The 26,349-nt window shown below is 36.9% G+C and overlaps 2 protein-coding genes and 2 pseudogenes across 2 annotated transcripts; all 4 read left to right on the forward strand.

The window, feature by feature from the left end:
• The window catches only part of LOC103936897, a 33,358-nt pseudogene extending 7,075 nt beyond the window's left edge, over positions 1-26,283 (forward strand).
• Positions 4,599-6,427, forward strand: LOC125471658 (annotated as a pseudogene).
• Positions 8,406-9,912, forward strand: LOC125471660 (U-box domain-containing protein 6-like). Its single transcript, XM_048572345.1, has 2 exons — positions 8,406-8,534; positions 8,699-9,912. The coding sequence occupies exon 2, from the start codon at positions 9,024-9,026 to the stop codon at positions 9,744-9,746; it is 723 nt and encodes a 240-aa protein (XP_048428302.1). The 5' UTR covers positions 8,406-8,534; positions 8,699-9,023; the 3' UTR covers positions 9,747-9,912.
• LOC125471659 (geraniol 8-hydroxylase-like) lies at positions 14,196-16,453 on the forward strand. Its single transcript, XM_048572344.1, has 2 exons — positions 14,196-15,158; positions 15,634-16,453. The coding sequence occupies exons 1-2, from the start codon at positions 14,211-14,213 to the stop codon at positions 16,237-16,239; spliced, it is 1,554 nt and encodes a 517-aa protein (XP_048428301.1). The 5' UTR covers positions 14,196-14,210; the 3' UTR covers positions 16,240-16,453.
• Positions 26,284-26,349: the final 66 nt, after the last annotated feature.

The raw sequence follows: 26,349 nt of genomic DNA on the forward strand, positions 1-26,349 counted from the left end.
AAACTTTCACAAAATGTTTTCCTTTCACATCAACAAGCATGTTGTTTGGAGATGCAGACCATGCGGAGTGCTACAAAAGAAAAGCAAGAGTAGGCTCGCTTTTTTTACTTTGGAAACGTTTATCTAAAGAAGCTAGTGGATGAAATGTGATGTCTTGCCTTTTATTTAATGCAAGAAAATGCTTGCATAAAATTTAAACAACATTAAGTTTCAGTTGTAGTCTTTAATATTTAAGTACTACTTGGGGGAGTTATTGAAACTTAAACAACATTTAACAAGTGACAACAATCTCCACCTTAGTTGTCCTAGAAGTGGGGAGGGACACAATATGACTATCACCAGTAACTAATATGAATAGAGATGAGGATGAGGTCACAGATGTAGAGGTGGATTTAATGGAGGCAGGACATGTAATAGACAAGGTGGGATAAGGAAAGTCTAACTCATCAAATATGACATGTCTGGAAATATAAAACCTGGTATGAACAAGATCATAGCAAATGAACCCTTTGTAGTTGGAAGCATAGCCTAGAAAAATGCATTTGGTTGTCTTGGGTTGTAACTTGGTACTATTATATGGTTTTAGTAATGGAAAAACTGAACAACCAAATATTCTAAGGTGATGAACATCGGGAATATCATGAAACAACAATTCAAAAGGAGATTTGTTATAAAGAGTAGGTGAGGGCATGCGATTTATAAGGTAGACAGCAGTTTGGACTACAAAAGAGCAGAAAGGTGGAGGTAAAGAAGCTGTTTGCAATAGAGTTATAGCTATTTCAATGATATGCCTGTGCTTCCTTTCGGCTAACCCATTTTGCTCGGGTGTGTAAGGGCAGGATAATTGATGTTTGATGCCTTTGTCCAACAAAAACTTTTGAAATGATGTACTAAGATATTCTCCTCCACCATCACTCTGTAATGATTTAATGGAGGTGGAAAAATGATTTAAGACAAAATTGGAAAAACCACCAAAAGTGGAGAAAACATCACTTTTATTAATAAGGGGAAATAACCAACAATGTCTAGTGCATTCATCAATGAATGTCACATAGTACCGAAAACCATCTATGGAAGTATAAGGAGAAGGACCCCATACATCACTGTGAATGACTTCAAAGGGGTGCAGAGACTTAGACACAGAATTAACAAAGGGCAATTTACAGAATTTGCCTTCCAGACATGTATGACACATCACAGACAATGAATCAAGTAAGATAGACAGATTACACTTCTTTAACATGAGAGAGATCATAGAATTAGAAGGGTGACCTAATCTACTATGCTAGAGACTAGAAGATACTTGACGACCAAGATAGGCAACCTAAGGTTTAGAAGAAATAGGTCGAACTCTTGCTGGAAGTGGTATGGGATACAATCCATTACTGCATTTGCCTTGAAAGAGAATCCTCCCTGTGGCTTTGTCCTGGATCCAAAAACAGGAAGCATCGTATATTAGCCAACAATGATTATCTAAGCACAGTTTATGCACATATAAAAGGTTATGAGATATGCCAGGAACACAAAGAACAGACTTGAGTTGTAATGGTTTTAAAAAAGTAGGAAGAGTGGAGGAACCAATATGAGATATGGATAAACCTGCCCCACTCGCAGTCTGAATTGTTTCATTGGCAGGGTATGGAGACGCCAATGACAGATTACTCAAGTCAGCTGTCATATGGGAAGATGCTCCAGAATCAGTGAGCCAAATTTGTTGAAGATGATCACTTGACTAAGGATGTTGTGATGAAGAAACATGCATTGCAGTTGGAACTGGAGGAAAAGTATTAGAGTTCCTGAAATGGCAAAATTTAGCATTGTGATTCTTCTTCCCACATATTTGACAACCCTCAGAAACTGTACTATCAAAATTCCGAAATCTGCAAGTAGGAGCGAGATGTCCAAACTTGCCACAAATTTGACAAGAGGTACTCGAAAAACCCTGTTGCCATGGTGGAGAAGCACCAAGAATGCCAGGAGATGAATTCACCTTATAATTGCCATAAGTGGTCTTGGAATTCCCAAAACGAGAATGAGGATTATACTGAAATTTCCCTTTGTGTTTGTTCTTACTATAGGTCGACTTGAACCCAGAAGTACCAGAAGAATATAATGTGGACTGAGAAGAACCACCATAAGAAGTGTTATTCGAATGATCCTTAGCTTTAGAGATAGTGCCATTATTCCGAGCAACCATGGCAGACAAGAAAGGTGTGATGGGAATGTTTTCAACCATGGCTTCCTCAGCAAGTAACTGAGATCGGAGATCTTTCATGGAGATGACATTCTCACGACCTCGAATAATAGATCTCAAAGTATTATATTCAGATGATAGACCATTCAAAGTCAAAATCACAATATCATCATCATCAAACTGAACCCCAGCAGCAAACAGATAATCACGAGCTTCTTTAATACGTTGCAAATAGATCGAAATCGAATCAGTACCTTTCTTGATGTTCTGTAATTCAGATTTCATCTGAAAGATCGTAGCTCTAGTGACAATCGAAAATTGTTCTTTAAGACGCTGCCATAAGTCACGAGCGCTGAAACTACGAATTGCACAAGAGACTGCTGAAGGAGATAAAGTAGCTGTAAGTAATTGCATCAATGCCCGATCATGCATTTTCCAGATCTTGAATTCGTTACTTTCAGTCGAAGAGGAAACATCACTTGAAGGATGAAATGAACCTTCAGAAATAAGCACATTAAATCGAGCAGGACACGGATGAGACCCATCCACAAAACCCATAAGGCCATGGCCTTCAAGTAACAATTCAATATGGAAATTCCAAGTTAGATAATTGGAATCATCGAGTTTGACAGTCACAGAAGAAGAAATTGTGGATATAAGAAAGGTGATAGGAGATTGAAGAATCTGCAGTTGAGTAGAAGTCACCATCGCAGACGAAGAAGAAAGAAATCCAGATGAAAAATTGCTCAGAGGAATTCTAATAAACACTTGGTGTGCAAAGAAAAAGATGCACCCAGCCGAAGACACAGAGAAGAATCAAGATCCCAAGAAGAAGAAAACAGATCGTTGATGCAGAATAGTGAGTGGAAGCAGAAGAACAAGATCGAGAAACCTTCAAGCCGAAGCTTTTCAGGCGAAAGATACCATGTAAACAGAGAGGAAAAATGTATGTATACAATCTTTGTATTACCTTTTTTTCATTACATATCTAACACTGATTACATTGTGTATATATCTAGCTACATAGCTTAGTTATTAAGCTAACATAAGACTCTTAGGATATTGACACTTGTCACAATCTTACACCATAGAATCTTAACCAACTTAACTATCTTACATAGTACATATTATAGTTATCAACCCTAACGATTGATGTAAATTGATCGAATGTCATGTCAAACAGATTGAGTGATGCACTGAATGTTTAACCCAACAAAAGATGTAAATTAATCGAATGCTGTAATAATGTGAAAATATTGAATTATAGTGTGAGAAAATTAAAATATCTTTCTTCTCGTCTCATTTGAGTTTCTTTTTAACACTTGTTCTTTTTTAGTAAGACATTTCATTTGTTCTTTAAAGACATAAAAATATGACTTCTTCGGGCCTGTACAAAATAGAAGTCTCTATTTTTGTTATTCTTTTTACAAATAGAAGTCTCTAATTTCACAGTAAAAATAAATTTTTTTTTCCTCGGACACTAAAAATAAAGTGAAAGAGGTCAAAGTTGGAATTTACTTTCTATTTCTGTCATAAAAGAGTATCTTGCTAGTTTCACCAACATGGCTAAAAGAGATCTTTTTTGGATTTCTTCCTTCTAATTCATCAAATCTGAGGATTCGAACTATTAAAATTTGATTCAACTACAAACAAGGGCTCACTCTAAAAGTTATAATACTTTTAATCGTTGGATCAAATTTCAATGATTCGGACCTTCGGACTTGATGAATTAAAAGGAAGAGATCCGGAGAAAATTCTTTTCCCTTCTCTGCAATTGTTTTTTGTCATTTTCGTCCCTGTGATCTCTGTCCTTTATCATGTGTCCACAATGATTGATGGAAACAACATATTATTTTGTTTGTGTTATCTATGTGTCTTTCGATGGATTTTGTAGTGAGATTCATAGCATCAAAGTTGGTGCACCTAATGTGAAGCATAATGGCCATCAGCGACATATGTTATTTCTGTGTGTTGGATTTAAAAATTCGGCACATGTGATAAGACTTGTTAAGAATGAATTCACATTGATAAGAAGAAAGATTTTGCATGAGTTTATAAGTAAATTAAGCTACTTCTGTATATATATTTTCAAATGGTTTTTTAAGTAAATTAGAGCAGTTGCAGCAGCTTTTTTTTATTTAAACAAATGATATTATTTACACACTAAGGAAGGGAGTGAGTTTAACCTCACAATAAACTAACAATAATGTGGTTCAAATTTGTCTTTTACGAGAATCGAACCTAAGACTTATCACTTACAAGTGAAGAGAAATACCATAAAACTGTAGTACTAGGTGACATTTTTAAGAATGGACGGCAAGAATAATGAAGGCCAGCCACATGCGCCTTATCACTTGTCGTATCGATTTAAACGTAGGATTCATCGTCTCTCAACAAAGAGAGAGAGAGAGAGAGAGAGAGAGAGAGATCAAATGGACATTTTGAGTTGCATACTATTAGGGTTACTGGTTGCAGCGATCTCAATTTGCCCCCTCTATTATTCACTCGGAAGAAGATCATCAAATACCACAAGGTTTCCACCTGGACCAAATCCACTTCCCTTCATAGGCAATCTCTTAGAGCTTGGCAATAGACCCCATCTCTTTCTCACCAAGCTTTCACAACGCTATGGCCCATTTATGTCTTTACAACTCGGCCAAATAACAGCCGTGGTAATTTCTTCGTCAACCGTCGCCAAAGAAGTCCTCCGAACCCATGACCAACTCTTTTGCCACCGTAGCATCCCAGATGCGGTCCAAGCTTGTAAACATTCCAAGTACGGTATGCCTTGGATACCTGTTTCACCTGCATGGAGAAACCTTCGCAAAACATGTAACTCTCAACTGTTCACCCGAAAAATTCTCGACGCCAATCAAGCCAATCGTCACCTAAAAGTGCAAGAGCTCATATGGGACGTCAACAAAAGCGCTGTAAAAGGTGATGCGATTGATATCGGAAGGGCTGCTTTCAAAACTTCGCTCAATCTTCTATCGCGTACTGTCTTCTCTGTGGACTTAGCGGACACAGGCAGTGCGAGGGCGAGGGAGTTAAAGGAGTTAGTGTGGAGTATTATGGAAGAGGCTGGCAAACCAAACTCGGCTGACTATTTTCCCGTGCTTAAGAAGATTGATCCACTAGGGATACGACGCCGTATGAGCAATAGCAATGCGGAAGATGTTTGACCTCTTTGACCGATTGATGATTCAGCGGTTTGAATCAAGGAAAAAGCTTGATTATATCATGAGTAATGATATGTTAGATACCTTAATAAACATTAGTGAAGAGAAAAATGAGAATATGGACATGGATGAAACTCAACTTCTGTTCCTGGTTAGTTGCTACTATATATTTACTCTCTAATTTTGTTGCTCTCGATTAATCTCGAATAGCTTGCGTATATACTTACTGCTTGCTTAGAGGTTATATCGATGACTAGGGTCTCCTGTGTGGGTTCATTACAGGTTCTATTTGCTGCGGGAACAGATACAACGTCATCCACATTGGAATAGGCAATGGCTGAGCTACTCCGCAACCCGGAAAAATTGTCCAAAGCTCAAGCGGAGCTGAAGCAGATCATCGGAAAAGGAAAACCGGTTGGGGAATCCGACACAGCTAAACTCCCTTATTTACAAGCAATACTCAAAGAGACCTTCCGGTTGCACCCAGCAGTGCCCTTACTACTTCCCCGAGAAGCCGATGCAGACGTAGAAATCTGCGGGTACACTGTACCAAAGGGTGCACAAGTGTTTGTCAATGCATGGGCCATCGGCAGAGACCCCGACATTTGGGACAACCCTGACTCATTCATCCCAGATAGGTTTTTGGGATCGGAAATTGATGTTACTGGCAAGAACTTTGAGCTTATTCCGTTTGGTGGTGGGAGAAGAATATATCCTGGCTTGCCATTGGCAGTGAGAATGGTGAACTTAATGTTGGATTCACTTATTAACTACTTTGACAACTGGAAGCTTGAAGACGGAATTGCACCGGAGACCATGGACATGCATGAGAAGTTTGGCATCACCTTACAAAAAGCTCAGCCCCTCAGAGCTGTGCCCATGTTATAGAAGAACCCATGCTCGATATAATTACTTCAAGTTTCTAGCATATAATATTTAGAGTATATAGGACTAGGTGCGCCGAGTCTAGGCCTAGAGCTCTGACTAGAATTTAAGAGCTAGCTTGTTATTACTTAGTTTAAAAAAAAACCTTATGTTGTGTTATGAGAATAAACACTTATAAATAAAGCAGTTTAGTATTTGATTATTATTATTATTATTTTTTTTTTGTAAAAGTGTTTTTAACAACAAAAACAGTATGGAATGTTTGGTAAACTTTTATGTAAAATTGTTGTGATTATATTAATGGAAGATTTTTAATGGAAATAGTTTGGACTAAGTTTATTTTAATCAAAATTCATTTAATAATTTTATTTAATGTAAAAGACTTGAAATTTAGCCACATAGTACAACGGTTTAATGATATTCCTCTTCACTTGCAAGTGAGAGGCCTTAGGTTCGATTCTCGCCAAAGGCGAATTTGAACCACATTATTGCTAGCCTATTATGATGCTAAACGTATCATTTTTTTTTCTTAATGTAAATAATATTGTTTATTAAAAAAAACTTAAAATTTAATGAAAATGATAAAATATAGTACATAAAAAAACTAAAACCTCATGAATAGGAAACAAACCCACATACAAAGCAAAAAAAATACATATATTTTTTACCTAATAGAACTATTCCACGTTCCAGTTCCCAAGTAGCCCTAGCACTTTCCAAAATCCAATTCCCATCAATTTTCTCCAGTCAATTTTGCCCCCATTCAACTTTCTCTTTACAGGTGATAATCAAGAAGATGCGGAAGTATGTTTTATAAAACTTCCATTTTAGATTAGAAAGAATATAACTGGCTCTTCCTATATGATCGTGATACAAATTCTGAAAGAACCCGAAATTATGATGCGTTATGGCACTATAATTATTCATCTTTAAAGTACACATGCTAAATGATTATTTCTAGAATCGAACCGTGCCTATTTTTTAAACTGAACCGTGTTTATATCTTAAATTGAATGCTGGTACGATCATTATTGTAGTTCTGTAAATAGTGTGGGTTATTTTGGTTCAGTTTTAGAAATATTGTTGGTTGTTTTGCTGTAATTTCAGAAATAGAGTTTAGTTTGTGCTCTTTCAGAAGTAATGTGAGTTATTTTGCTGTAGTTCCAAAAATGATGTAGGTCATTTTGTAGTAATTCCAAAAATGTTTGCGTCACTTTGCAGTAGTTCTCGAAATAATGAGTGTAATTTTGGTTTAGTTTCAGAAATATTATGTTATTTTGTTGTAGTTCTAAAAATAATGTTTATTTGATTTGTTTCCTTTCAAAAATAATGTTTATTTTATTCATTTTCAGAAATAGTTCTTTTTAATATTTTTAGAAAATATAAAATGAGTATAAAAGCAATGAAAACATGTAATTTGATAAATGAACTTACTCCTAAAAACAATCTATGTTATTGGACTTGGATCTAAAAACCCCTACAACGGAGTGGAAATGTCCTCGAGCATTCACTATTCACTAAGACAGTAGTTACTAATTGCTTAATAGCCCGTACAATTATTGTCAGAGGTGGAGTTGCTCTGAAGAATCTAGCCCTAGAACACCAACTAGAGTTTAAAGCCTAGTCCACAAAAGCGATTCTTACAAGCAATGAACTGTTCTTCGTCAACAAATGTATCAGTGGGTAGAGTTTTGCATATTGCACGCTAAATTCATTAAATCAAAGATAATTTAAAATATATCCTCTTTATCATAACAAAACAAAGCAACACTCATTTGTTCACAATAATGGCTATTCAATGTCTTCAAAATACTAAAGAGATCGCATCAGTTTATTTACTTGATGTGGCTATGAAAGAAATAGTATAACAAGTTAACTTCCCAAGCTATATCTTGAAGGATATATAGAAATGAGTTTTAACGAAAAACTCTTGGTACTGTTCACTTTAACGAAAAACCACATTTTTATTCGAAAAAGTCAATTCTTGTACTATTCACTTACAGCACATTTTTGTCATTTTCGTTAAAACTCAAAGTTTTCAAGCCCTTTTCATTAGTTTTCCCAGTACTGTTCATTTTAACGAAAAACCACATTTTTACTATAAAAAGTCAATTATGATACTATTCACTTACTGTCATTTTCGTTAAAACTCAAAGTTTTCAAGCCCTTTTTCATTAGTTTTCCTTATAACAAATGTTGTTGAGAAGGCAAGATGTGCTCTCATGGATAGTCTTAGGCGTGTTGAAGACATTGTTCCACAATCTACTGGTTGTCAGGTAATTATTCTTTAAGGCTCTTTTGCAGTTTCTTTTCCTGGTTGGTGGTAATTGCATTTGAAGTTTTTGAATTAACTTGTGATGCTAGCATTCCGTGGTCATGATGCTTTGTGTACATCACTTAGATGTGTTCTAAACACAGTATATTGTTGATCTTGTTTCAGATTGAAGAGATTGTTAGTGAACTTGAGGGTACTGTGCTCTCACTTGATCCCTTAGAGAAGAAAGTTGGCGATGAAATAATTGCACTACTCTAGCAAGGGAAAAAGTTCGACAATTGTAATGACAATAATGAGCTGGAATCGTTTCATCAGGCTGCTATCAAACTTGGTATTACCTCTTCCAGGGCAGCTCTTACTGAGAGAAGAGCTTTAAAGAAAGTCATCCAGCGAGCCCGTGCTGAGGAAGATAAGCGGAAAGAATCAATTGTGGCTTATTTATTACATCTTACGCGAAAATACTCCAAGCTGTTCAGAAGTGAAATCTCAGATGACAATGATTCACAAGGCTCTGCTCCTTGTTCTCCCACTATTCAGGGTTCCATTGAGGATGCTGGGCCCGGTGGCAATGATTCACAAGGTTCTGCTCCTTGTTCTCCCACTATTCAGGGTTCTTTTAATTGCTAGTTGGTGTGAACAGAATAGAATTTGTGTTCCTGATGGTCCCCCAGAGTCTCTTGACCTCAACTATTGGAGGCTTGCATTTGAGTCGGAGTCCACTGATTCAAAATCTATGGGTAGTGTTGGCTCTTGCAAGGTGAAGGGTGTCAAGGTGGTTCCTTTAGAGGAGAGCCATACTATAAAGGGGGACGTTGGAAATGAAACAGAAGATGTGTCTCCATTAGAGGAAGAGTCTGAGCTTGATGTTTTCGAAAGTTATCAGGATCTTTTAACCACCTTGAATGAAGAGGAAGACTTCAGGAAGAGGTGCGAGGTAGTGGAGCAAATAAGGCTCTTGCTGAAGGAGGATGAGGAGGCCAGGATGTATATGGGTGCTAATGGATTTGTTGAAGCACTTCTACATTTTCTGAGCTCAGCTTTGCGTGAAGCGGGTTGTTTGGCTCAGGAAAGTGGAGCCATGGCTCTCTTCAATCTTGCTGTCAACAATAACAGGTATAGTTGTTTAATAATTTTAAAAGAATCGAATGCAATAACTAGTTTATTTGACAATAATTTGATTCATTTTGTACTGAAAACTTCAGAGGTCTATTAAGCATGAAAATGCGGTGTCTTCAATAATAAAAAAAGCATCCGGGATAAGGTGAAGTGTATAAATAATTGTCTACGATGTGTTGATATTTCCTTCGGTCATGTGTGTAGAGAATGATGCATTGGCTTTCATGATTTGTTTTTAATTATTAGATGTTGATTCTCTTTTTATGACTTGGAATGTATTGAATAGTCTGTATCTATGCTGTGCAGCATTTTGAGTAACATGTCAGAATTTTTTGTTCTGTTCTTTAAAGACATAAAAATATAACTTCTTCAGGCCTATACAAAAAATATAGAAGTCTCTATTTTTGTTATTTTTTTTTTTGCAAATAGAAGTCTCTAATTTCACAATAAAAAAATATATATATATATATATATATTTTTTTTTTTTGCTCGGACACTGAAAATAAAGTGAAAGAGGTCAAAGTTGGAATTTAATTTTTTTTTCTGTCATAAAAAGGTATCTTGCTAGTTTCACGGACATGGCAGAAATCAAAAAATTGAAATTGAAAATTGGAGATTTGATGGGTTCTTGGATTAGCCACGAGCGTCCACACAATTCCTTGTCTGCAATTGCTGTCTCACTTTTGTCAACGTCATCTCCATGTCTTTTTCCATTTGTCCACAACTCTTTCTTTTTAAGAGATTATCTCAGAATCCTTTCTTCCTAATTCACTAAATTAAAAAATTTGGACCGTTAAAATTTGATCTAACAACTACAAACAAAAATTCACTCTAAAAGTTATAATAACTTTAACCGTTAGATCAAATTTCAACAATCTGAATCCCTGAACTTAGTGAATTAGGAAAAAGGAATTTGGAGAGAATCCATTTCCCTTCTCTGCAATTGCTTTTGGCTTAATTGGATAAACAGTTCCCATGGTGATAAAGAAATCGGAAGATAGCCATCGTGGTAAAAAAATTAGGATTTAAAGCATTGTGGTAAAGTTCGTTAGCAAATTTAGTCCAAAATTGATTTTTCCGTTACTTGTCTGTTAAATACAGGGATAAAAATGTATTTTAACGTGCACGCCTTCTTCTTCCTCTCCCTGTGTTTCATCTGTTTATATTTTACAAAGATGGAGAATCTGCTTAATAACGACTTCTGAAACCAAAAAGGCATGGTATTTCTTCGCCCCTTCTTTAGCCCTTCAATATTCATATAGTCCAACCCAATCTCTTCAGCCTGAAATTAAATATATAAAAACAACCCACTAGCTTGGAATAAGTATTCAACGAAAGCAAAATCGTAGAAATTCATCATCCCATCCCAATGGTAAATTGACATGTAAGTTGTAACGAAAGTCAAAATCTTGACATTTTAAGAAACAAAAGAAATTTTGCAAATAACTGGAATGGCGGAAAAGAAGAATGGAACTGCTTACTGTTTACCAAAAATGAGTACTGCACCTTTGGGAAGAAATTCAATAAAACACATATAGACGAGGGATGTGCGGCAACCTAACATAACCACTGAAACGTTTTGCCTTCAAATGAGTTATGGCGGGGTTAAAAAAAAAAAAAAAAAAACCCTTTTGATGGTTTTATTCTTTTTGCCGTTAGGATTTTTGATGAAGTACAATTAGTTTCAGAAGCTAGTTTAGATTACTGTTGTGGATTAGGAAGGAAATTGACATGAAATTTTGTTTCCCATTTTCTAGAGGCTCACAATTTTTCAGCTCCGTTTGAAGTTCAATAGTCTCGGTGAAGTTTCATTATTTTTTTTTTTTTTTACTGTAGTGAAATGGAAATAGTGAGAAATTGATTGGTTTCTGTCAGTACTACACTAATTCAAGCCGAAGAATTCTAATCAGCTTCAGTATCTTGGTGAGATATGAATAGATGAAATGCAGAGAGATGATGAAGAAGGTGTACACATAAATGTACATTTTTGTACTTGTATTTAACGAATAATTAACAGAAAAATAACTTTTTTGGACCAAATTTGCTAACGGACTCTACCATGAGGATTTAAATCCTAATTTTTTTTTTTTATCACGAGGGCTATCTTCTAATTACCTTATTATTACGAGGACTATTTATCCGATTAGACCATTGCCTTTTGTTTCTTTTGTCCACGTGATCTCTATGTCCTTTATCATGTGTCCACAACGATTGATGGAAACAACACATTATTTTGTTTGTATTATCTATGTGTCTTTCGATGGATTTTGCAGTGAGATTTTAACTTTTTTTCAAGGTGCACTTAATGTCGGTACATGTGATGAGAATAAATTTATATTGATAAGACTTTTTGTTTCTTTCATCCACGTGATTTCTATGTCTTTTATCATGTGTCCACAACGATTGATGGAAACATCACATTATTTCGTTTGTATTATCTATGTGTCTTTCGATGGATTTTGCAGTGAGATTTTAACTTTTTTTCAAGGTGCACTTAATGTCGGTACATGTGATGAGACGTGTTGAGAATAAATTTATATTGATAAGACTTTTTGTTTCTTTCATCCACGTGATTTCTATGTCTTTTATCATGTGTCCACAACGATTGATGGAAACATCACATTATTTCGTTTGTATTATCTATGTGTCTTTCGATGGATTTTGCAGTGACATTTTAACTTTTTTCATAGGTGCACTTAATGTCAAGTGTAATGGCCATCCATGACATATGTTATTTCTATGTGTTAGGTTTGAAAAGTTGGTACATGTGATGAGACATGTTGAGAATGAATTCATATTGATAAGAAGAGAAATTTTGCATGATTTTATAAGTAAATTAGGCTACTTCTGTATATATATTTTCAAATTGTTTTATAAGTAAATTAGAGTAGTTGCAGTAGCTTTTTATTTATTTATTTAAACAAATGATATTATTTACACACTAAGAAGGGGGGGTGAGTTTAGCCTCACAATATACTAGTAATAATGTGGTTCAAATCTGTCTTTGGCGAGAATCAAATCTAAAACTTCTCACTTACAAGTGAAGAAAAATACCATGAGACCGTAGTTCTAAGTGTCGCTTTTGAGAATGGACGGCAAGAATAATGAACCCAACATGCGCCTTATCACTTCTCATATCGGTTTAAACGTAAGATTCATCGTCTCTCTCAACAAAGAGGGAGATCGATCAAATGGACATTTTGAGTTGCATACTATTAGGGTTACTGGTTGCAGCGATCTCAATTTGCCCCCTCTATTATTCATTTGGAAGATCATCAAAAACCACAAGGCTTCCACCTGGACCAAACCCACTTCCCTTCATAGGCAATCTCTTAGAGCTTGGCAATAAACCCCATCTCTCTCTCACCAAGCTTTCACAACGCTATGGCCCAATTATGTCTTTACAACTCGGCCAAATAACAACCGTGGTAATTTCTTCGTCAACCGTCGCCAAAGAAGTCCTCCGAACCCATGACCAACTCTTTTGCCACCGTAGCATCCCAGATGCGGTCCAAGCTTGTAAACATTCCAAGTATGGCATGCCTTGGATATCTGTTTCACCTGCATGGAGAAACCTTCGCAAAACATGTAACTCTCAACTGTTCACCCGAAAAATTCTCGACGCCAATCAAGCCAATCGTCACCTAAAAGTGCAAGAGCTCATATGGGACGTCAACAAAAGCGCTGTAAAAGGTGATGCGATTGATATCGGAAGGGCTGCTTTCAAAACTTCGCTCAATCTTCTATCGCGTACTGTCTTCTCTGTGGACTTAGCGGACACAGGCAGTGCGAGGGCAAGGGCAACTACTATTTACAAATATAAATTTTTATGCTTTGTGCCTTGTAATTGTACACTTTATAAGTTTGTTCTTTAAAAATAAAACTCAGTATTTAACTCCAATAATTTGACTTTAAATACAAATCAAAACATAGCATTACAAACTCAGTATTTATCTCCTTTTGCCCTTGTACGCTTCAGCAATCAAATGTCAATCGAAAAAGGAAATATGATGGAGAACTGTTGCGTTATGAATTTGATTGCTACCTGGTGGGTTTTCGGCTTAGTAATATAAAGCCGCCACCGGCTCCTCAACATGATGGACTCGTGGCAAAAAATACCTTTGATTTCGTGTTCTTCGTGTCCTTTTACTTTGTACACATTATTCATGTTCTCTGTGTTTTCCATGTCCTTTTGGTTAAGAATTCAGACACATTGGCTTCATTTTCTTCAAGCCACGGTACCCCACTTCAAGGACTAGTTTGGAGTTGATATGCTATGGAAAAAGAAAAAAAAAACGTTGTTTTGCCAAATACAATTTTAGCCTCGATTTTTTTAAAAACTACTTATAAAAGAATTTCAGTATTGTCAAACCAGCCTTAAATTAACAACATAGCAAGTGAAATTTTTGACTGAAAATACTATGTAAGTTAATTTATTCACCAAATGATATAGTAGTACTTGTTAAGATCTAAACCTTACATTCTACGTCATTATGTAAGTAAAATATGATAAGTAAATTGGTCCCATTCATATATATAGATACATATCCCCAATGAAAAGATGTATTTATGTCCTCTCAATTGTGGCAACATTTACAGTTTGGGAGAAGAAATGGATTTCTTGAGTTGCATACTACTAGGTCTAATGGTTGCATGGATCTCAATTCACACCCTCTATTATTCGCTTGGAAGAAGATCATTAGATACCACAAGGCTTCCACCAGGACCAAACCCACTTCCCTTCATTGGCAATCTCTTAGAGCTTGGTAACAAACCCCATCTCTCTCTCACTAAGCTTTCACAACGCTATGGCCCAATTATGACTTTGCATCTCGGCCAAATAACAACCGTGGTAATTTCTTCATCAACCGTCGCCAAAGAAGTCCTCCGAACCCATGACCAACTCTTCTGCAACCGAACCGTCCCAGATGCGCTCCAAGCCTGTCAACATTCCACGTACAGCATGGCGTGGATACCGGTTTCAGCTACATGGAAAAACCTCCGCAAAACATGTAACTCGCAATTGTTCACCACCAAAATTCTCGACGCCAACCAAGCCAACCGTCACCTGAAAGTGCAAGAGCTCATATCCGACGTCAATGAAAGCGCTGTAAAAGGTGAGGTGGTTGATATCGGACGGGCTGCTTTCAAAACTTCGCTCAATTTGCTATCGCGTACCATCTTCTCTGTGGATTTAGTGGACCCACACAGTGCTAGGGCGAGAGAGTTCAAGGAGCTGGTATGGAGTATTCTTGAAGAGTCTTTGAAACCTAACTTGGCTGACTATTTTCCTGTGCTGAAAAGGATTGATCCCCAGGGGATACGACGCCGTCAGACCGGTTACTACCGGAAGATGTTTGACATCTTTGATCGCTTGATGATGCAACGGTTTGAATCAAGAAAAGAGCTTGATTATGCCATGACTAATGACATGTTAGATACCCTGATAAACCTTAGTGAAAAGAAAAATGAGGATATGGACATGGATGAAACTCAACATCTGTTCCTGGTTAGTTGTCTACTCTCTGCTAGCTTCGTTGTTCTTGATCTTGGTGAACTTATTCTTTGAATTGATAATATGTTCATACTGAAAATTGCTCCGAGGTAAATAAGAATTATGTGCGAGTTGTCACTAGGTAATTATTAGCGTTGTGTATCGTCTAAAATTGATCATCTAGTGTATTATTTTTCTAGTAAACACACAAATTTCATCTAGAAATATGATAGGTTGAGCTGATATAAGTAGTTTTTGATTTTTTACTTGTCCATCATCAACACTATTATTTATTATAGCATCAAGCTCAGGGGAGATCTTGTGAACATCTCTAAGTGCTGATCATAGTGCGTACATTGCCACGGTTTTGATTTTGTTACATACAAATTACGTGATCTTTTAGGGTTGTTGCATACGCATTTTTCTTATAGTGCTTCTTCAATATGTATAAGTGGGACAAGTGACTTCCACTTTTGTTCGTTCATTACAGGATCTATTTGCTGCGGCAACAGATACAACGTCATCCACATTGGAATGGGCAATGGCTGAGCTACTCCGCAACCCAGAAAAATTGTTCAAAGCCCAAGCGGAGCTGAAGCAGACCATCGGAAAAGGAAAACTGGTTGAGGAATCCGACATTGGTCAACTCCCTTACTTACAAGCAATAATCAAGGAGACCTTCCGTCTATACCCAGCAGCACCCTTACTAATTCCCCGAAAAGCCGAAATAGATGTTGAGATCTGCGGGTACGTTGTACCAAAAGGTGCACAAGTGTTTGTCAATGCATGGGCCATAGGAAGAGACCCTGGCATTTGGGACAACCCAGACTCGTTCGTGCCAGAGAGGTTTTTGGGATCGGAAATTGATTTTACCGGCAAGAATTTTGAGCTTATTCCGTTTGGTGGTGGGAGGAGAATGTGTCCTGGTATGCCATTGGCAGTGAGAATGGTGAACTTGATGTTGGGTTCGCTTATTAACTGTTTCAGTAATTGGAAGCTTGAAGATGGAGTTACACTAGAGACTATGAACATGGATCAGAAGTTTGGCCTTACCTTACAAAAAGCTCAGCCTCTCAAAGCTGTGCCCATGTTATAGAAGAACCCAGCTTGATATCTATTTCAAGTCCGTACCATATAATTTTTAGAATCTAAATAAGAATCATGCTTGTAGATTATACCTAAATTTAGCCAAATTAGTTTGAGAAATGATTTGCATCCGAGTTCGAATCTGGTCTCTATAACTTAGAAATATTAAGTGTAGAATATTTGCTTATATAAAAAAATAAAAATTTCACGTTTGCTTGTGAGTACTCCCCATTGATATTTTGTAACTTTCTGTAAGTGTGCCCGAATGCCCTTCTTGTATAGGAGTAGGCACCATATTCACGAATCTAGCCCAAGAACTCCAACTGGAGTTTAAAACCTAGTCTACAAAAGCGATTTTTACAAGTGATGCAACACTTGTTACATTTTTTTTTTATCATATTTGTATATCTAATAGAGATAAGGTCTATCAATACATGTAGATTCTATCTTTATGGGATATATTGTACAAATTTGATATGAAAATTGTAATAAAAACAGCATTTTTGTACAAGTAATGAACTGTTCTTTGTCAACAAACGTGTCTCGTTTTTGTACAAGTAAGAGTAGCATTATCCCTTTGCAACTTGGACAAACAACGACTGTTGTAGTTTCTTCATCAATCGTAGCTAAAGATGTCCTCCAAACCCATGATCAATTCTTCTGCAACCAAACCATCCCGATGCCATCCAAGCCTGTGACCATGCAAAGGTCTGGTTTGGTATTGCTGTGCTTTGAAAAAAACTGTTTTTGTTGTGCTGTGAGAATAAACAGCTGTGAAATAAAGTAGCAAAGTGTTTGGTAAACTTTTTTGTAAAAGTGCTTTTGGAAAGAAAAAAACAGTATTATAGTGTTTGGTAAACTTTTATGTAAAACAACTATGACCGTGTGAAATGACCAAAAATGGTATAATACTAGATGTGTCATTAATTTAATTTTCTTAACAAATAAAGGTGAATTACTGAATATACTTTATTTTCAAAAGAAAAATATTTATAAACTTTATCTTAAATATTAATCAGTATGACAAACTACTTCAATTGAAATATTTTAGTCTAATTAGATGCATTCATCAAATTTCCAAGAATTATCTCTAGTCCTATTCAGCCAGACAACAAAATTAGCCATCTTTAACCTCATTACTTGGTTAAGTCAATGAAATCCTCTCCGTAACTCACCTGGTAGTAGGGATTAATGTCCCTTGAAGAAGTTGAAATGCCTTTGATCCCACTAATTCTAATTTTGCAAGTTGACCCTCAAGTGAGAGGCAATTAATCACTTCGGACATCATTGGTCTCTATTCACAGTACTAGTTTATTACTCTGAAATGTCCAAAAACAATTTGTAAGATTCTTCAAAGCTTAGCAATCGCAACTGTGGTTCCAATTCCAATTAAGTATAAAGTTGGAAACAATAGAAGACTTGAGATACGAAATTCAGTCCAACTAACATCAATGATACAACAACTTCAACTAATAACTTTCGTAAACCAATATGTAAGGACACAAAGCTAAATGAGCAACTGCGGTATCCGGTAAATATATAAAGATTGAAACAAAGAAAACAATAAGATAAGAAATTCTGAATGCAATGTGAGCAACAAAATCAATTACTTGGCACTGCCACTGCAGGAATTTAACAAAAGAAACTCCTCACATCAACCACCAATTGCGTTTCGTGTATCGAAACTCACCAGATATGTGTTGGAAGCTAAACAGCTCCTGGAATCGAGGGATCGAAGGCAGCAAGGAGCTCCCAAGCATGGCTGTTGTCTATATCGAAGAAGAAAGAAGAAATGAAGGGTTAGAGCCTCCAACGGCTAGGTTTTTCTTATAATGTATGTGTGAGTGTGTGAGTGACAAGTGTACACTCCATATTACATCACTTAAAACCCAAATGAAGGGCTAGGATTCAATCTAGAGTAGTAAGGCTGAAATGGTTGTTAAGCCTCTTGTCACTCACTCTTTAAACAAGTATGGGTTATGGTAATGCACCATACCCTACAAACATTCACCTACTTAATGAAATCAGTGTTGATGCATTTTGCACAGCCTTGAAGCCGTAAAACACACTCCAAAAGGCATCTCCATTCTCTATCAAGTCCAACCAAAACACCTAAACAAACAAACTTTATCATGGTATCAGAGCTTAGTTTCTGATCTTACAACTTTCTGGGCGTAATCTGTGCAAGTTGAGATCTTTGGGAGCACTTGTGTAGTGTCCTCAACAACAAACAACCCTGCAAATAAAGGGATCCAGCAGTAGCAGTGAGCTAAAAGCTCCAATCTTTGATAGGGAGAACTATGACTTTTGGAGAATAAGAATGACAACCATTTTCAAGTCATATGATCTATGGGATATGGTTCGATACGGGTATGAACTACTAGAGCACTTGGAATCATCCAAGGTGTTGTCTCAGACTCCATTTTCCCGAGGATAGCAAATGAAGAGAGTACAAAGGGAGCTTAGGAAGTTTTACAACAAGAGTACAGAGGAGACACCAAAATCAGAAAGGTAAAACTTTAATCCCTTAGAAGAGATTTTGAGTATACAAGAATGAGGGAGAATGAGCTGTTAAAAGACTACTTTACTAGGCTATTTGATGCTGTAAACAAAATGAAAACATATGGTGAGGAACTGCTTAATGAAAGAATTGTCCAGAAACTGTTGATTAGTTTGACTAAACCCTATGATTCAATAGTGAGTGTCATTGAAGAAACCAAAGACACTGAAACTCTTAGTGTGCAAGATGTGATGGCATCTTTAAGAGCTTTTGACCAAAGGCTCGAGAGGCATGTTGATTTTGCACATGAGAAAGCTTTTCAACCACTCAATGTTGGATCTAGTAGTCAAGCTAGTGCAAGCAAAAACAAACCACAGTGGAAGGGCAAGAACAAGAAATGGGAAGGAAAAGGGTATCAAAACCCTAGACCTAACCAAGGCAGCTACTCAAATGAAGGTCCAAGAATTAAGCGGCAATGCAAGCAGTGTGACAAATTCCATCTTGGAGAGTGTTGGTTCAAGGACAAGCCTAGGTGCCACAGATGTAACAGGTTCAGGCACATCATGAAGGATTGTAAATCAAAGAATGTGCAGCAAGTGAACTGTGCAAATCAAGTGGAAGAAGAAGAAAATGTGTTTTGTGCTTTCAGTGCAAAAGTAGAGAAAAACAATAAAGTGTGGTACATTGACAGTGACTGCAACAACCATATGACTACACATGAGTCATTACTTATTGATATTGACACAAACTTCACAGAAAAAAGTGAAAATAGGAGATGGTAACATTGTCAAAGCCATTGGAAGATAAACTCTGGTCATTAACACCAAGAAAAAAAGAAGATGCATAAGGGAGGTGATGCTAGTGCCTGGATTTGATGAGAATCTACTTAGTGTGCGTCAAATGATGGAACATGGCTATTTATTACTCTTTGGGGGAACTGTGGTCGAGATCTATGATGACAGATCCCTATCAAACCTAGTGACTAGAGTGGAAGTGAAAAACAGAAGCTTTCCACTTATGCTGAAGTACCTAGAGGAAGTGGCAAGGAAAGCAAGCGTGACAGGTTCTATGAAGCTATGACACAAGAGGTTTGGTCATTTAAACATGACAAGCTTACAAAATCTGCAAAAGCATGAAATGGTGTAAAGTATACCAAGAATGGATCAATGCAATGAAACTTGTGAAGGGTGTGTTTGGCAAGCATCACAGAGATCCATTTGAAGCTGGAAAGGCTTGGAGGGCAATAAAGCCACTCGAATTGATTCACACAAATATGTGTAGACCAATGCAAACAACAACAATCAGTGGAAACAGGTATTTCCTAACCTTCATTGATGACTACTCACGGATGTGTTGGGTGTATTTCATGAGGTTCAAGTATGAGGTATTCACAATATTCAAGAAGTTCAAGGCAATGGTGGAATTGCAAAATGGATATCAAATCAAAAGACTGAGAAGTGATAGGGGAGGTGAGTACACCTCACATGAGTTCAATGTATTATGTGAAGATGTGGGGTTGGATAAGTAACTCACTGTGGCATATTCACCATAACATAATGAGATTGCAGAAATGAAGAATAGGACTATAGTTGAAATGGCTAAGTCTATGATGCATGAGAAGAACATGCCCTATATATTTTGGGGTGAAGCCTTGAACACCTCAGTGTACCTATTAAATAGGTGCCCTACTAAAACATTGGATAAGAAGGCACCATTTGAAGTGTTCAGTGGAAGGAAGCCTTATGTGAAGCATCTGAGGGTGTTTGGCTCAGTGTGCTATACTCACATTCCTCAACAATTAAGGCACAAGTTGGAGTAATCAAGCAACAAGGGTGTTTTTATGGGTTATGAAACCAGCGAGAAAGGGTACAGAGTTTACAATTTGTCAACTCAAAAGATAATCCTATCAAGGGATGTTATCTTTGATGAAGACTCAACATGGAACTAGGAAACAAGGGTAGAAGAGAATGACAGTGTCTCTCTACAACTTGACATCAACAAAAGGCAAACAAGGGAGCCTATGAAGACCTCAGCTCAAGAAAAAGTCACAGAGAATGGTGACATACAAGGGACTCCACAACAAGCAAGCATGAGTCCGCAACCAAGTTAATCACAAATAACAACTCTAAGTTCAACTCCAGTGAGGTTGAGAAGCTTGGATGAGATTTATGCTACATGTAACTACTGTGTAGTGGAACCAGAATCATATGAAGAAGCTAAGAAAGACAAAGCTTGGAAGAAAGCAATGAAGGAAGAACTTGATGAAGGAAGAACTTGAAATGATTGAGAAAAATGACACTTAGGAACTTCTAAATCGACAAAGTGAGAAGACTGTGATTGGTGTGAAATGAGTGTACAAAGTGAAGCTCAACCTAGATGGTTCTATGCAAAATAACAAGGCCAAATTGGTAGCTAAAGGCTACTCACAGAAGCCTGGTGTAGACTTCAATGAAACATTTGCTCCAGTAGCAAGGTTAGACACTATAAGGACCTTGATTGCCCTAACAGCTAAGAAGGGTTGGAAGTTGCATCAATTGGATGTCAAATCTAAATTTCTAAATGGAGTGCTAGAAGAAGAGGTGTTTGTCGAACAACCTCAAGGGCTCACAAGTTAAGAGTTTCCAGAGAAGGTGTACAAGCTAAGGAAGGCACTCTATGGCCTAAAGCAAGCTCCAAGAGCTTGGTACAGTGAGATTGATTCCTATTTCACTAAGAAACGATTTTAGAAAAGTTTTAGTGAAGCTACACTCTACACCAAGACATGAAGCAACAACAAGACATTATTTGTCTTAATCTATGTGGATGATGTTGTTTACACTGGAAATGATGATGCAATGATTGAAAAGTTCAAAGAAGAGATGATGAAGAGGTATGAGATGACTGATCTAGGCATCTTGCATCATTTTCTTGGCATTGGGATAATTCAAGAAGCAAATAACATATTTATTCATCAAAGGAAGTATGCTAAAACTTTGCTTGAAAAGTTTGGGATGCAAACCTGTCTCTACACCCTAATTGCAAATAAGAAGCTTAAGAAAGATAATGGAAGTGAACCTGTAGATGTTAGTCTCTACAAAAGCATTATTGGTAGTCTATCGTACCTAACTGCAACAAGGCCAGATCTAATGTTCTCAACAAGCCTACTTTCTAGGTTTATGCAGAATCCTAGCAAGATACACATGGGGACAGCAAAGAGAGTTCTAAGATATATGCAAGGAACACTTGATTATGGGATCAAGTATGAAATGGGGACGTCAACTATCCTAACTGGATTTTGTGACAGTGACTGGGGTGGCAGTGAAGATGATAGCAAAAGCACATTGGGCTATGCTTTCACTTTTGGTTTAGGGGTTTTCTCGTGGGCCTCTGTAAAGCAACAAAGTGTTGCACTGTCCACAGGTGAGGCAAATTATGTGAGTGCATCAAAAGCTACAACTCAAGCTATTTGGCTAAGGTTCATACTTAAAGACTTTGAGGAATTGCAAGTTGATGCCACACTGCTTCTGTGTGACAACACCTCTGCAATCGCCATGACAAAAAACCCAGTATTTCATCAGAGAACAAAGCACATCAAAAGAAGATATCATTTCATCAAAGAGGCATTGCAGGACAACACAATCAAGCTAATCTATTGCAGCACAGAAAATTAGATCGCAGACATTTTCACAAAAGCATTATCGAATGAGAGATTCAATTACCTAAATGGATTGCTTGGAATGACTCCCAGAAGCAGTTTAGAAGGGAGTGTTGGAAGCTAAACAGCTCCTGGAGTCGAGGGATCGAAGGCAACAATAAGCTCCCGAGCATGGATGTTGTCTGCATCGAAGGAGAAAGAAGAAATGAAGGGTTAAAGCCTCAAATGGCTAGTTTTTTGTTTAAATGTATGTGTGAGTGTGTGAGTGACAAGTGTACACTCCAGATTAGATCACTTAAAACCCAAATGAAGGGCTAGGATTCAATCTAGAGTAGTAAGGCTGAAATGGTTGTTAAGCCTCTTGTCAATCACTCTTTAAACAAGTATGGGTTACGGCAATGAACCATACCCAACAAACATTCATCTACTTAATGAAATCAATGATGATGCATTTTGCACAGCCTTGAAGCCGTAAAACACACTCCAAAAGTCCTCTCCATTCTCTGTCAAGTTCAACCAAAACACCTAAACAAACAAACTTTATCAATATGCTCACAAATTCATACTAATAATTATTTTAAAAACAGACACAGAAGCAAAATAAGAGCGAGGATGCAGTGCAGTGCAGACTTACCCGAAAACTATGTGAGATTGCGAATTATGGGAATTAAATGGCTTTGGATTTGCGTTTCAGGTTCTGGTTATCTAGAGGTAGACGTCACAAAATTATATATCAGCCAACGAGAACGAGCAGCAAGAGTAAAGTTAATTATTTTCAATGGAAATATTGAAAAATAAAGAATAAAACTTTACCATGGGAATCTGCAAGTAGAGATAGAGAGAGAGCACCTGACTACCTGATGACTGAGAGAAGTAGAATATGTACGAGAGAGAGGGAGATGAGAGAAAGAGAAGGGAAAGAAATTTTGTGGCAGAATACTTGGGGGAGTTATTAAAACTTAAACAACGTTTGGTTTATTATGCCTACACCATTGGTTTTTTTTTTTTTTTTTTAATCCAAAGATGTGCAACAAGATCCTGTTGTAGGTACTTGTTTGTGGTACACGAACGTATCATCCTATAATGCCTCATGTATTCATTTAAAGATATGTTACTAGTTCTTGCATCCAGAGGCAAATTAGGCCCATCATATATTATCGCATGAGCCCTCCTTGACCTATTTGGATCATCTTGGTCGTTATCAGACTCTCCATTAATATAGTCATCTCGCTCATCCTTCACAACCATGTTGTATAAAATGATGCACAACATCATTATGGAGTTCAATTTATCTTGACTCCACCCTCTTGCCAGTTTCTTAATGATTTTTTTACCATGCTTGTAGAATACCGAAAACTCTCCCAACATCTTTCTAGTATGCCTCTTGGTGTAAGGTAAACCACCTTTAGGCGTCATCCACAAGGTTTGCAATTGCTTGGACAAGTGTCGCCCACTTTGGGTAGATGTCATGTGCTAGGTAATACTCTATATTGTACTGACGCCCGTTGAGATGATTTACCCTCCGTTAGGTTATTAAAGATGGGTTAACGCCTGAGTACTGTAATGTTTGGGATCCTGGGACTCCAAAGAAATCATGCTAGATTCATATGTCAAACGAGGTAACTGCCTCTAACATAATAGTTAGCTTTCTCGATCTTCCGCTAAATCCTCATTGCCATCCGATATGACAGTTCTTCCACTACTACTGCATGCAATCTAATGACCCTATCATGTCCGGAAAGTCACATTTTTCAGCTTTAAAAAGGAGCGAAGCAAGATCTGCTTGATTTGGTTCACAAAGGTACTTATCTTTTTAAATTTGGACAAATTATGTGACAAAATTGAGCAAGATTATCAAGGCATATAGACTCAGACATACCATATGTATCATCCATCGCATCAGCTGGAGAGGCATAGGTCAATATTCGAAGTGCAACAGTAACCTTTTTGTGAGGTGAGAAACCAGAGCAGCTTGCTCTATCAATCTTCTGCCAAAAGTATGGATTGACATGTTGGACATCATGAAACAAACACTCGAAGACATGACACCTCATTCGGAAGCGACGTCTGAAATCCTCTTCTGGGTACACCATGTTAGAGTTGAAGTAGTTGTTCATAAGAGTCTTATATGGATCTCTCTTTTTCGTGGCTTTTAAGAGCAACCAACAACAGAGCCACCCAATTGAGATTGTTCTTGAGTTTCCTCACACGCCATGGCCCCAGCCAGAGCTGCCATAAATGTTGAATTGTGCCATGCTTTGTCTTCTTCATTGGACTCTTCATCTTCTCACCTTCGCTTCGTCCATTTATCTTTCAATTCAGAATTGGATGAGGACCCCCAATTGGAATTTGTTGCAAACTTGAATTGAAATAACAAATTTTAGTCAAACAAGAGATATTGGAGAGGGTAAAGATGAAGGTACGAATTCTACCCCAATATCTAGCCAATTTATTAACATTAGAAACTGAAGATGAGAAGCGTTACGTAGATAAGAATCATACCTAAAATTTGCATAACCAATTACATCTCGACACGTGGTAGTCGAAATCCTATCTGAAAAATTATTAAGATTACATAAAGATAAGAAATATGAAGAGTTACTCACTTTAGCGACACGTGTTATTCGAAATCATATCCGATAAATTATTGAGATTATATAAAGATAAGAAATTTAGAGGCTTATTCATTTATGGACAAGTGGCACTCAAAATATATCCAGAAACCTCATTTTAATATGGTAATTTAATTCAATTAACCAATAAATTAAAGAACAAACTTAAAATAATACATTATTGAGGGGCCTGACACTGTTCATTAAAAAAAAAAAAAAATTTCTTGTAGGGCTATAATCTGGACTGGGGCTAAACATATTTCTTTCGGTTGGAGATGACCTACTATATATTTCTTATCTATTTGGTTAGTCATAGAAGGCTGGAAATGCTCCATCAACAACACTATTAATTAATTTCTTGAAGGCTTCGTATGAGGGATATTCAGACATCCTCCTTTTGGAAGAAGACATGAATTTCAATTAACGAGCTGCTTCTCTATCTGTAAGTTATATGTTTTTCCCTTCTGGTTTGACTTAGTAAATCATGTTCACTTCCTCGAAAGTAATATCTATACTATTATGAAGAGAACCCTCCTTGTCAACTTTTTGCCCAATTTTTTCCTATTTTGCCCTTACTTTTGATACACAATACTTACATAACTTACATAATGAGGGCAAAATAGTAATTTTGTATCTTTTGAAAAAATGACAATCATATCCCTATTTTTCCTACTTTTGATACATAATATTTACACAAGGACGACAAAACAATAATTATGTAATATTAAGATAAAATATGCACTTATTAATAGAAATTGTCCCACCATCATTTTTTCACTCTTTTTAAAATTTTAAAAACTAATCACACTCCTTAATAAAAAAAAAACAAAATGAAATTGTTCACACACACAGTGTGTGCTCATCGGCTAGTTAGTTCTAACGGAAATGCTCAGCAGGAATGAATTTTCTGTTTTCAATATTCCGAAGTACCTCTTGAAAACGTCCAAATTTTCCAATTCTACGACAAAATATGCTTGGTCTTTGGTATGCCATTTTCGAGTTGATATCTTCTGATGTATCTATATTCTATTTACTTACTTTTAGGAAGTCAGACAAGGTGGAAGTTATCTCCTTGTATCAACGGATATAGCAGCCAGAAGGGTTGACCTGCCAGACACTACTCATATATACAACTTCGATCTGCCAAGAACTGTCGTTGATCATCTTCATCGAGCTGGAAGAACAGGTAGGAAACCGTTTTCAGACAAGAAATGCTCTGTTACCAACATTATAATGTCCGAGGAGCGGTTTGCTTTGCAAAAATATGAAAACGAGTTGATGATGAACTGTGAAGAGCTAATTGTATAGAGTCAGTGGAAGTCTCAATCTGTAGCTCTAGGGAGTAGATTATGTATCCCTTTCCTCAGGTAGCGT

The sequence above is a fragment of a genome, unplaced genomic scaffold (assembly GCF_019419815.1).
Source record: "Pyrus x bretschneideri cultivar Hongxiangsu unplaced genomic scaffold, Pyrus_bretschneideri_v1 Contig6, whole genome shotgun sequence".
NCBI lineage: Eukaryota > Viridiplantae > Streptophyta > Magnoliopsida > Rosales > Rosaceae > Pyrus > Pyrus x bretschneideri.

Coding starts and splice junctions, on each gene's coding strand:
- LOC125471659 (XM_048572344.1), top strand. CDS start 14,211: ATGTATTTATGTCCTCTCAATTGTGGCAACATTTACAGTTTGGGAGAA. Junction 15,159..15,633: donor AAACTCAACATCTGTTCCTG/GTTAGTTGTCTA, acceptor CGTTCATTACAG/GATCTATTTGCTGCGGCAAC.
- LOC125471660 (XM_048572345.1), top strand. CDS start 9,024: ATGACAATGATTCACAAGGCTCTGCTCCTTGTTCTCCCACTATTCAGG.